Here is an 11,617-nt window from a genome sequence, read left to right as displayed (position 1 = left end):
TAGCAACAACAACCTATATGCATCTATAATGAAATTAAACACATAGGCTCACACATGCACACTTTGGATGGGTCCTATCATGTTGCTAGGTCATACACAGATGAAAGAAGATTGTGAAAATTACCTGTTACAAATTATTTACTTGACCAAGGGAGCCATGAGTTAAAATCAGATCATTGGATCTGTCAACAAGTTAACCATGGCTATTTGCAATCAAGCAATAATAGGTTTTGAAAACTTACACATAAGTTAAAACACAAACGCCTACAACAAGGTTAGCTGGATAGTTGGATGTAGGATTTATTTAATTTTAAGTTAAATAATTAATTTCGAAAATAATTAATTAAATAAAAAAATAATTTTCGAAAATTTTAAAAAAATATTTGAAAAATTCGAAAAAATTTAAAAAATAATTTAAATTTAAAATTAAACCTACAATTTTGAAAAATTAGGTTTCAACCAACCTAAATATCATTTCAAAATTTGCTAACTACTTTTAAAATTTAAATGTTATTTTATAAATAAAAATTAAATAAAAAATTAGAAAAGATAAATGAATATCTTTTTCAGATTTTAAATGTAATTTAAATAAATAAAATAACAAAATTTAAAAGTTAGCAAAATATCTTACATCTTTTTTTTTAAAATTACATGATTATAGTTATCTTATTTTAAATTTAAATAAGGTCAAATTATTTAAAAAAAAAATTAATTTAAAAATTTAAAATCTGACCTTAAATTTAAAAATAAGATAAGATATAATCAAATTTAAAAATAAGATAGATTATTAAGCAAAAAAAGATAGATACTAACTATTTTTAAATTCAAATTACACTAATATCTTGAATTAAATTTAAAAAATATTAAATTAATTCAAAATGATAATTAGAATTGAATTAGGAATAGTAATAGTATAAATACAGAACTACACAAAAAAACGGAAATTAAATCCATGAAAAAGCATGAAAAATCGAAGAAAAACGAAAAAATTGCGAGTTGTACGGACAGTTTTCGCGCGCGTGGGACAGTGACACCATCCCGATATTTTTCGAAACTTCAAAAAATCATAACTAATTCAAATTAAATCGAAATTGAGTTTTATAAAAAAAGTAAATTGCTTAATTTTTTCCATACTATCCAATAAAAATAATTCCAGAAACAGATATTCAATTATTTTTTACGAAAATTCACAAACATCAATCAATCATCAAATAACACTCAATACAACATGATACCATCCAAAAACAAAACAAACAATCGTTTTAAAGTCCAAATTTCTTGCAAGTAAATCAATTACCATGGCTCTGAGGCCAGTTATTGGAATTTATTTTACCAGGATCTTAGATCTACTCACAAGTATGTTAATTAACACCCTAAATATGAACTTTCTAAAACGATGAAATAAACACATATAAAGTTTAGGAAACCTTACATTGGGTGCAGCGGAATAATATGACTCCTTCCGTTCAGATATCTAGCCCTTGATTCCTTTCTGTAGCAGAGCATTATCAATATCTGAACCTGGATCTCTTTCTCTGAATCTTTGATGCTGAAACTCCTTTTGCTGAATGTCTTTCTTCACGATCTTCCTCACTATGATTGAGGTATCACTTGCTGTGTGTGGGCACTACTCATACACTAAGGATTTTGAAATTAGAGAGGGAAGAAAGAGAGAGGGAGTGGTCGGCCAGATATGGAGAGAGAAGGCTCAGTTTTTTCTGAATCAGAAGTGTCAGAAGAAAAGTGTAAATTTCCTGAAGCCTTCACTATCTATTTATAGCATTCCACTAGGGTTAGGTTTGAATTATTTGGCATTAAAATAATGAAAATATCAATTTAAATTGCCTACAAAAGTGGCCGGCCATGCTTAGTGGATTTGGGCCTCACTTTTTGCAATTTTGCAGTTTTATCTTTTCTGCATCTGATTTTCTCAAAAACGCCAATTTTTTAATTCAACCATTTAAATGCCAATTCTAACTATTTAATAACTATAAATAATTATTAAATAATATTGTCATTTATCATATTTATTAATTGAACCATACAAAGTATCATAATTAACAAATATGCCCCTAAAACTCTTTCTTTACAATTTCGCCCTTACTTAGTGAAAAATTCACAAATAGACATAGTATAATTTGAGAATTATAATTGATTAATCAAAACCAATTACATGAGTCTTACAAGCAATATTATCTCAACTAGTGAGGGGACCATGGGTCTATATAACCGAGCTTCCAATAAGTAGATCAAGAATTTAGCACTAAAATTCACTAACTTATTAATTCTTCGTTGAATCCACGCATAGAACTCAGAATTGCACTCTCAGTATATAGATATGTTCCACCATATAGATGCATCATTAGTTATCCATTGTTATAATCCTAATGTGATCAATGATCCTCTATATGAATGATCTACACTGTAAAGGGATTAGATTACCGTTACACCCTACAATGTATTTTATCCTTAAAACACTTGACCCCGTATAAATGATATTTCAGCTTATGTGAAATGAGTACTCCACTATTTATGTTCGTTTGGTCAAGCTCGAAGGAGATCATCCTTTACTTACTATTTGCCAGATAGAAGCTATAGATTCCATGTTTATGATAGCGCTCCCACTCAATTGCACTACCGTGTTCCCAAAATGTACGTATCACCCTGACCTAAAAGTAGGCTTAACTAACAAATCAAAGAACACGAATAGCCTCTCGAGATCGAGCCTAATCATAAAAGGATTAAGATCATTTGATCTAGGATCAACTAGGCGATATTGACTTGAATAGATATTACGGTAAGTTTAATAAATCTAAGTCAAAGTTCAATATCGGTCCCTTCCGATGCATACTCCATGCATCCAACCTGAGCTTTACTTTAACCAATGCTCTGGAAAGAACATAGCACTTCTCCAAATGCAAGTAAACTCTGTTGTAGATTATCGTATCAGTAAAACCCTATGTCTGATAAATCTAGGAAACTTTATTCACATAGTCATGTTTACTTTCCAATGTGTTGACAGCATAATAAACAGGATCAAGTATGTGAAAAGGGTTTCAGATGAATTTATACATTATGTACATATAATCATGAAATAAATCATGTGAACCATGCAACATTAAATGTTATTTCTGATCTATATTAATAAGTAAATCTGATTATATTGAAATGAGTTTTATTTAGGGCATAAAACCCAACACAAGGTTGTTACGGGTGTTGAGAAGGCTGTTGTTTAGTGAAATGAGCATTAAATGGGCGGTGAGGGTGGAGATGGTTAGAAGTTAAAGTTGGCACGATGGTAGCAAGTCATGGCGGTGTGACCTATTTTGAAGCAAATTTGGTATTTGAGCATTCTATTGGGCAGTCTAGGAGCTGAGGGATTTCAGGGAAGAGGAGCACAAGGTTGGTGAACAGAGGGTTGAGAGTTATTGACAGTAGGATTTTGAGGGGTATGTTAGGTATTTTCTTCTTCCACTTGTGGGGTAGAAATTATACTATCTAGTGATGCCATGGTGAGCCGTTGGGCTCTGATACCATGTCAGGAGAAATTAAAATTGTATTTGATATTCCTCAAAGAAAGATGTACATAGTACATGGGTATTTATATTACCCAATTGTATTTAGGATACTTGTCAATACAATTTTAAAAGAGAATAGTAAACATTATTTCTATTGTATAACATTCATTTCCATTTCATAGTAGGATGTCTCCCATTTTTTGCAAAAGTTCTGGCTTAAAGCAAGCTCTTTATTAGTGTGATATAGTGGATCTTTCAATTGTTCTGGTTGAATTTGATTCCCAAGTTCTTGTGAATAAAGTTAAGCATAAATGAAAAGATAAAGGCTAGGCTAATTAGGATTTTTTCCCCTTGAACTTTGACATGTACCAAATCATGCCCCCTGAACTTTTAAGGTCGTTGAAAATGCCCCATGAACTATTGAGATTGTTGGATTTAAGGACTTTTTTCTAATTTTAGTAAAAAAGTCTAACATGGATGAAATTTCAAAGGCCCATAATTTAGTACATATCAAAGTTCAAGATGCATGATTTGGTAGATATCAAAATCTAGGGAGCATAGTTTAGTACATAAGCAATCACTAAAATAATAAAATTGAATGAAATTAGACAAAAGTCCTTAAATCCAACAATCTCAATAGTTCAGGGGGCATTTTCAACAACCTTAAAAGTTCAGGGGCATGATTTAGTACATGTTAAAGTTCAGGGGTAAAAATCCTAATCCAAAGATAAATTATCTTTGTGTGATGTTGTATTCTCTTTGTCTATATGCTTCTTTTAATTATGTACACTTGAATGTTATAGCTCACAATCTTTCCACGAAAGCTTTAGGATTAGATGAAGAGATCATTTAGAAATGGTAGTGTTCTAAATCTTCTTGTGATGTAACTTAACTTATTGCTCCATTTTTAATGAAGTTGCAATTTGTTACAAAAAAAAAAAATGCGAAAACTTCCAAAAAAAAAAAAAAAAAAAACAAATGTGACAAGTTTTACCAATTCAAATGAAAGAAAATGTAAACTAAATTGACTCAAAATCGACTGATAGGCTGCTTATTTTTGTTGTCTAAATTTTGATTGGATCAAATATATAACTATAAAAAAAAAATCATCAGATTAAATATATTGTTAAAAGATACATATAATGAGGTAGACTTGACTATCGAGTCATGTTTGTCCTTGTGTCACTTAAAAATAATCATATTCATTTATGTTATGAAGAACAAAGCATAGTATTGTGTTTGTGTGAAATAGATTCTAGGGTTTTCCATTTTAACTACAACATTCGCAAGAGGGAGCGGTTTTAGTTTTCTCCCCGCTCCCCTTTTCAACTTTCTTTCAAAAATTTCACTTCGTCATTTTTTTCTTCCTTTGATTCTTCATTCAATGCTGTTCAATTTTTTTCTTTTTTCCTTTCTTACATCTTTGTTTCGATAGCTTTAAAGATTTAAAATTTTTCTCACCAAATAATTTAACCCCATTTTTTGAATCGGAATTCAGCCCTTAAACCCATCTCAATGCAGGCCCCCAATTCCGAGGAAACTGCGCCTGAACCTACCAAAACCTCCGAGAGCCCGGAAAACTCTAAGGCCTCTAATTCGAATTCGGTAGTTTGTGAGGTTAGCAACAGCAGTGGCGATGACGAACCGGTCCTTGATGTTTCAGGAAAAAATATTGATTTTTCGATTGTGGATAATTCCAGTGAGGCGGTCAGGGGTTTGTATCTCTATAAAAATGTGTTTAATTTGATACCAAAAGAGGTGGGTACTCTTAGGGGATTGAGGACGTTGAAGTTCTTTGGGAATGAGATTAATTTGTTTCCGTCGGAAATTGGGACTATGGCGGGTTTAGAGAAGTTGCAGGTGAAAATAGCGTCGCCGAGTTTCGGTGGGTTGCCATTGCAGTTGAAGAGTTTGAAAGAGCTTGAACTGTCTAAAGTGCCCCCTCGGCCTTCGGCCTTTACGATTTTGAGTGAGATTTCTGGGCTTAATTGTCTTACCAAGCTCTCTGTTTGTCATTTCTCGATAAGGTTAGTGTCTCCTGTTGTAATTTTATTTATTATGCAGATCAGATAAGTTGAAAGTTGGATGTTTTTACATTTTGTGACTTGGAATATCAATGATGCTAAATTTCTATTCGAATTTTCTTGTGAATTTTATACGGGCATGTGCCATGTTTGACTATTCTAGTAAAGAGAATTGGGATAGGGTTTTAGAGAGGAATGAGAAAGAATAAAAAAATTGAACTATTTTTTCTTGATTCAAGGTTTCACTAATCCTTATTTATACTCTGCTTATCCAACATGTTTACGAATAGGAAATTGTACAAAAATGTTTTGACCTTTTCTATGTTGTGGCGTGTGAATTTTTATACGCAGATACCTTCCTTCAGAAATTGGGTGTTTAAAGACTTTGGAGTATCTAGATCTTTCGTTCAATAAGATGAAGAGTTTACCAAACGAAATTAGTAACTTAAGTGCTTTATTATCATTGAAAGTTGCTAATAATAAATTGGTAGAACTACCCTCTTCTTTGTCTTCCCTGCAAAGGTTGAGGAATTTAGACCTTTCAAATAATAGGCTGACATCTATGGGCTCTATTGAACTCAGCTTGATGCACAACCTTCAGAATTTAAATCTTCAGGTACTTATATCTGCAACTTAGTACATACATGTATTTTAAATGATCCCATGCGTTGAAAAATTATGTACAGTTTGCATTGGCATATCCAAATTCATTGTCTTGGTTGCCGGTGATCTTCTTTATTAAACTTATCCACCTTGTTGACGATCTTGTGTTTTTATGGTTCAGTACAATAAATTTCTTGCCCATTGTGAAATACCTTCCTGGATATGTTGCAATTTGGAAGGAATTGGTGGAAAACCCATTGACAACTTCGTCAATTCATCTGTTGAAATGGATTTATATGATAACGCTAGTCACGAATATGATGGAAGTCTCTCTCGTAAAGGTGAGGACTAGAAAATTAATTTTGGCAAAAACGTTTTGTTATAATGTTTGTCTCCTTTCTGATCCTGTGTATTTGATCCTTTCAATGCATGTGGGGCCTAATGTAAATATTCTATTAATTTATACAGGTTCTCACCATCTTCTTCCAGGTCTAATGACTGCATCAGCATCAAACAATAGATGTTTTTCAGCGAGGAAATCTGGTAAAAGGTGGAAGAGGAGGTATTATTTGCAGCAGAGAGCTCGTCAAGAACGGTTAAACAACAGTAGGAAGTGGAAAGGTATAGACCATACTAAGTTGTTATCTTCTGTGGAGGATGAGAAGTGTGAACCTGGAAGTCTAGGAGTTCTTGCTCCTGATCCTTCTGTTGAAGGGACATCTGAAGTCATACTGGATGATGATGATGATGATAAAGAAATACTTCCTGGGGATGATGAAAGTGAGAATCTTTCAAACAGTGGTGAGGATAATGATATTACTTTGAAAAAAGATCTTTATGCAGAAAATGACTCATGCATCAGCGTTGAATCTTCTGCAGTAAACAAAGGGGATAAATATGATAGTTCTGAGAAGAATGAATCTTTGGCCTCAGTTCAGAATAAAGTTGTCGAGGATGAAGATACATTGTCAGAAATGCTAAAAAGTTATTCAAATTCTAAGAGGCACTGTGATAGGGATCTTGACAATCCCAAACCGTGCAAGTCCCGTAAATCTTTTGATGATAGTGCTAGTGTATCTCGCAAATATAGTGATACTTCGTTCTGCGGCATTGAGGATTTCCTGCCAGATGGCTTTTATGACGCTGGACGTGATCGGCCCTTCATGCCTGTGAGGAATTATGAGCAAAGTTTCCCTCTTGATTCCCGTGAAGTTATAATTTTGGACAGGTTATGTACTTGTACTTTCTGTTGATATATAGACATCATATGTTCTTGTTTCTGGTTAGTGGTTGGCTTATTTCACATGACATATTGGTTCTCTACTTTAATTGACTTTGTCATTTGTTCTTATTTTCAGGGAAAGGGATGAGGAGTTAGATGCAATTGTAATATCTGCACAAGCAATGTTATCTCGTCTGAAGCAATTAAATAGTCTAACTAGAGATGCAGCTTGGATCAATGAGTTGCAGGTTGTATCATTGCTTGCTCTCTTTGTTTCTGATCATTTTGGTGGCAGTGATAAAAGTGCAATAATTGATAAGACTCGAAAAGCTGTATCTGGCTCAAACTACCGGAAGCCTTTTGTTTGCACCTGCTCAACTGGAAATGGCATGAGTGTTAATACTCAAACCAATCCAAGTGCAGAATCTGTTGAAGATATTGTTTTTTCTGATATCTGTGAAAAATCACTCCGTGCTATCAAAGCTAGGAGAAATTCCATCATAGTTCCTATAGGAACTGTACATTTTGGTGTATGCCGGCATAGAGCATTGCTAATGAAGGTGATTTTCATACCATATTGATATTTAGGAATCTTTTTATGTAGACCTATTTTCTTGACTTTTATGTCTAATGCATCTGTAATCCTACAGTATCTATGTGACCGAATGGAGCCTCCAATTCTTTGCGAGCTTGTCAGGGGTTACCTGGATTTTATGCCACATGCATGGAATATTGTATTACTTAAGAGCGGTGATTCGCTGGTTCGCATGGTAGTTGATGCTTGTCATCCACATGATATACGAGAAGAAACAGATCCAGAGTATTATTGCAGGTTGGTTATCTTCAAAAATTATAATCCTAGTACAGATGTTTTTTTTTCCTTCATGTTCTGAGATATTGCATACAGGGTCCTTTTGCTTGATATTTTACCGTCTTCACTTATTAATATGAAGCCCAGAACTATGTTTTGTTTCACTGTCAGTGGGAAATTTTGGACCATACCTGATATGAGACAGTCAAGTTATTCATTTTATTCTGCTTTATCTTCCTACTTATGTATCAGCATTCATATTCTTGATTGTTGCTTATTATAGGTATATTCCCCTCAGTCGGAACAGAGGTTCCTTGTCCTCTGGAAGCAGCAAGACTGCTCAAGGTAGTTCCTTTCCCTCGTCTTTCTCAGATGAAATTTTGAAAGCAGCTTCTACTTCACTTATGCGGTGCAAATATGGAGCAGTTGAGGCAGCAGCAAAGGTACATATTTTGAAAAAATTATATTGCTCTTATTTTGACTATTTATCAATGTTGTCGAAATTTTTATTCCTTATGCATTCATTTATGAGGTTGAAATTTTGTTGTAAACCTTCAGTTTTACATTCCTTTTTGCATTCTTGGAACTTTAACCTTTCTTTCCACGTGGAGTTAATTTACAAGTCCGAACTCGGATAATAATAATAGGTTATATGACTTTCATCTGAGATCTTCAACTTTATTTTCTTTTTCTAATTATTAATAATATCTGATTAAGTAGTGCTGATTTTTTAATTGATGATTATTGTGCATATGTTGTTTGTTGCTGCAGGTTCGCACTGTGGAGGTCTCCAGGACCTCAGCAAATGATATTAGAAATTTTGAGTATGGGTGCTTAGGTGAAGTAAGAATTTTAGGTGCTTTACAGCACTCTTGTATAGTCGAAATGTATGGGCACCAGATATCTTGCAAATGGATCTCTTCAGAAGATGGCAAGTCTGAGTATCGTGTACTACAGTCTACAATATTGATGGAGTACATAACGGGGGGATCTTTGAAGGTAAACTTACTGTAGCCGATCAAAGTTTCACCTTATTCACTTTTGGCTGTCTTAATGATTGTTATGACTCCATGCATATTCTTTTCTTTCTTTCTTTTTTTTTTTGACAAACTCCATGCTTATTCTATAACAGGGCTATATAGAAAAGTTAGCAAAAGCCGGTGAAAAGCATGTGCCTGTGGAGCTGGCTTTGTGCATTGCTAGGGATGTTGCATCTGCATTAGTAGAGCTCCATTCCAAACACATTATTCATCGTGATATAAAAAGTGAAAACATTTTGATTGACTTAGACAGAAAAAAGGTTGATGGAACACCTATTGTGAAAATCTGTGATTTTGATAGAGCTGTGCCTCTTCGTTCAATACTGCATACATGCTGCATTGCGCAATTAGGAATACCTCCTCCTGATGTGTGTGTCGGAACACCTCGCTGGATGGCACCTGAGGTCTTGCGAGCAATGCATGAACGTAATCGTTATGGAATGGTAAGCTGAGTTCAGTTTACCATATAATTTTAATTAATCATTTGTGATTCGCTGTTCCCTAAACATTTGAAGTCATGTTTTATTATTGCTGATGGCAAAAATCTTTTGCATTTTATGTCATTGTTTTTCTTCTTCTTCCTGCTAACTTTTGCTACAGCAATGTTCATATAGTTTTCTTGACTACTTTTTCTTGTTACAGGAAATCGATATTTGGTCATTTGGATGTCTGCTTCTGGAAATGTTAACATTGCAAATTCCTTATTCTGGATTATCTGAAGTAGATATTCACGATCATCTTCAGGTTTCTCTCTCTCTCTCTCACACACACAGGAATGCGCATTGTGAACTTTATATAAAATGGATGTAAAGTTAATGTCATTGATGTAGAATGTGCATGTAATGTACTATATGTTTCATTTTTCTTCATTTTTAAATCTTGAATTATGAAATTGATATTATAATGATTGGTGATACGTTTGAGTTTTGTTTGAACATTTTGTTGTTTATTATCTGATCTGCTTACCACTCTTTTATGCAGATAGGGAAAAGACCACAGCTTACAGATGAGCTCGAGGAATTGGATTCATCGAGTGAGCCTGACATTGGTCAATCTGGATCGGAATTGGATGAAAAGAAAGCTGATTCAGTTGCTTTGAAATTTCTGGTCGATTTGTTCCGCCAGTGTACCAAGGAGAACCCGAAGGACCGGCCAACTGCCTCAGAGCTGTATGAAATGTTGATTGCACAGCCAAGCAACCTTACCATCACAGAAAGAAGTTAGGTATTAAAGTAGATTAAAGTTATAGGTAATGATCAATACCCACCACCACACCCATTATAATTTTTTTTGTAGACTTAGTAGATTGTTGTACCATAGGGATGGCCATTTATATACTCACAAACTTAAGCTATTTTTCTTGACATCAAGCGGGAGAAACTTCCATTATAATTTAGTTGAGATTTGTAAAAATTGTTATATGGTTTCTGGTACGGGCAATTCTTGGGCAGCAGCGTATTCTTTTTCTGTCTTTACCATGACTAAACCCGATTGATCATTAAGTTGCTGCCCAGAATATAATTCACAATTATTCAGTTATATATTATTTAATGAATTACAACATTCCATATCTGGAATTTCAGTATTTACTTTATTTTTTCGCTAGTTTTATTTATCTTGCTCTGATACAGACAACATTGTAAGATTATAGTCTCTCTCTACAATACGATCTACTTCTGAAATATAGTCTAATGAATTTTCGACAAGAAAACAGGTAAGGACATATTTGTTAATATTAATCTGGAGTAATATTAACTGACCATAGGGTAACCACGTGAAGAGAGGGTCTTTAGCGTGTAAGTATGGTCATCCATCGTCCTCCTTCCATGGTGTCTTGGTTTATTTTTTCGGGTATCTTGGTTTTTTCATGTGTCCTTTGTTTTCGACATGTGTGACTTGTCTTTTGTCTTCCTTTTAGCTTACTTTAGGCCTCTTGCTTTTACTTTGATTTACACCTTTCTCACCCTTAGTCTCTTTCTGTCCTTTCCCTTGGTTGTTTTTTTTCCTCCTGTTTGTCTCTTTTTCTTCCTCTTAGTGTTGTGTGGCGTAGTGTTAGTTTTGGTTTTTGTTTCTCGTCCATGTAAAAGATCTTTTTTTGATCATGTTTGACTTTGTTTTGTTTTCTTTTCTTTGTTCCTTGAGTTTAAATTTGGGTTTTCATCCAAACAAATCTTATGCAGCCACGTAATCCTAAATTTTCCATTGTTTGTGGACTCGATAAATGCCATGACCCTACACAGACATGGGCACGTACAAACCATCCAGAAGATTTTTTTTTGATCAAGTTTAGCTTTGTTTTGTTTTGTTTTCTTTTTTTTTTCTTGAGTTTAAATTTTGGTATGCATCCAAACAAATGCTATGTGGCAATGCAAGCTACGATTTTTTGTTGCCTGTGGAGT

General features: G+C 33.8%; 1 protein-coding gene across 6 annotated transcripts; it reads left to right on the top strand.

Annotated features, from left to right (window-relative positions):
- Nucleotides 1–4,674: 4,674 nt before the first annotated feature.
- On the top strand, nucleotides 4,675–10,803 carry LOC115722204 (uncharacterized). Of its 6 annotated transcripts, none has more exons than XM_030651344.2 (12): nucleotides 4,683–5,545; nucleotides 5,894–6,158; nucleotides 6,327–6,486; nucleotides 6,614–6,946; nucleotides 7,025–7,373; nucleotides 7,504–7,927; nucleotides 8,018–8,199; nucleotides 8,462–8,621; nucleotides 8,950–9,177; nucleotides 9,311–9,661; nucleotides 9,861–9,962; nucleotides 10,200–10,803. In XM_030651344.2, the coding sequence occupies exons 1-12, from the start codon at nucleotides 5,034–5,036 to the stop codon at nucleotides 10,440–10,442; spliced, it is 3,309 nt and encodes a 1,102-aa protein (XP_030507204.2). In that variant the 5' UTR covers nucleotides 4,683–5,033; the 3' UTR covers nucleotides 10,443–10,803. The 6 variants fall into 6 exon arrangements, with proteins under 6 accessions (XP_030507202.2, XP_030507204.2, XP_060960525.1 ...); XM_061104542.1 differs by having other exon boundaries at nucleotides 4,691–5,545; nucleotides 6,635–6,925; XM_061104541.1 differs by having other exon boundaries at nucleotides 4,694–5,545; nucleotides 6,635–6,946.
- The last annotated feature ends 814 nt before the right edge of the window (nucleotides 10,804–11,617 follow it).

This window comes from Cannabis sativa, chromosome 9, assembly GCF_029168945.1.
Source record: "Cannabis sativa cultivar Pink pepper isolate KNU-18-1 chromosome 9, ASM2916894v1, whole genome shotgun sequence".
Taxonomy (NCBI): Eukaryota; Viridiplantae; Streptophyta; class Magnoliopsida; order Rosales; family Cannabaceae; genus Cannabis; species Cannabis sativa.
The sequence above is the reverse complement of the archived record's forward strand: the minus strand, read 5'-3'. Positions and strand labels throughout refer to the sequence as shown.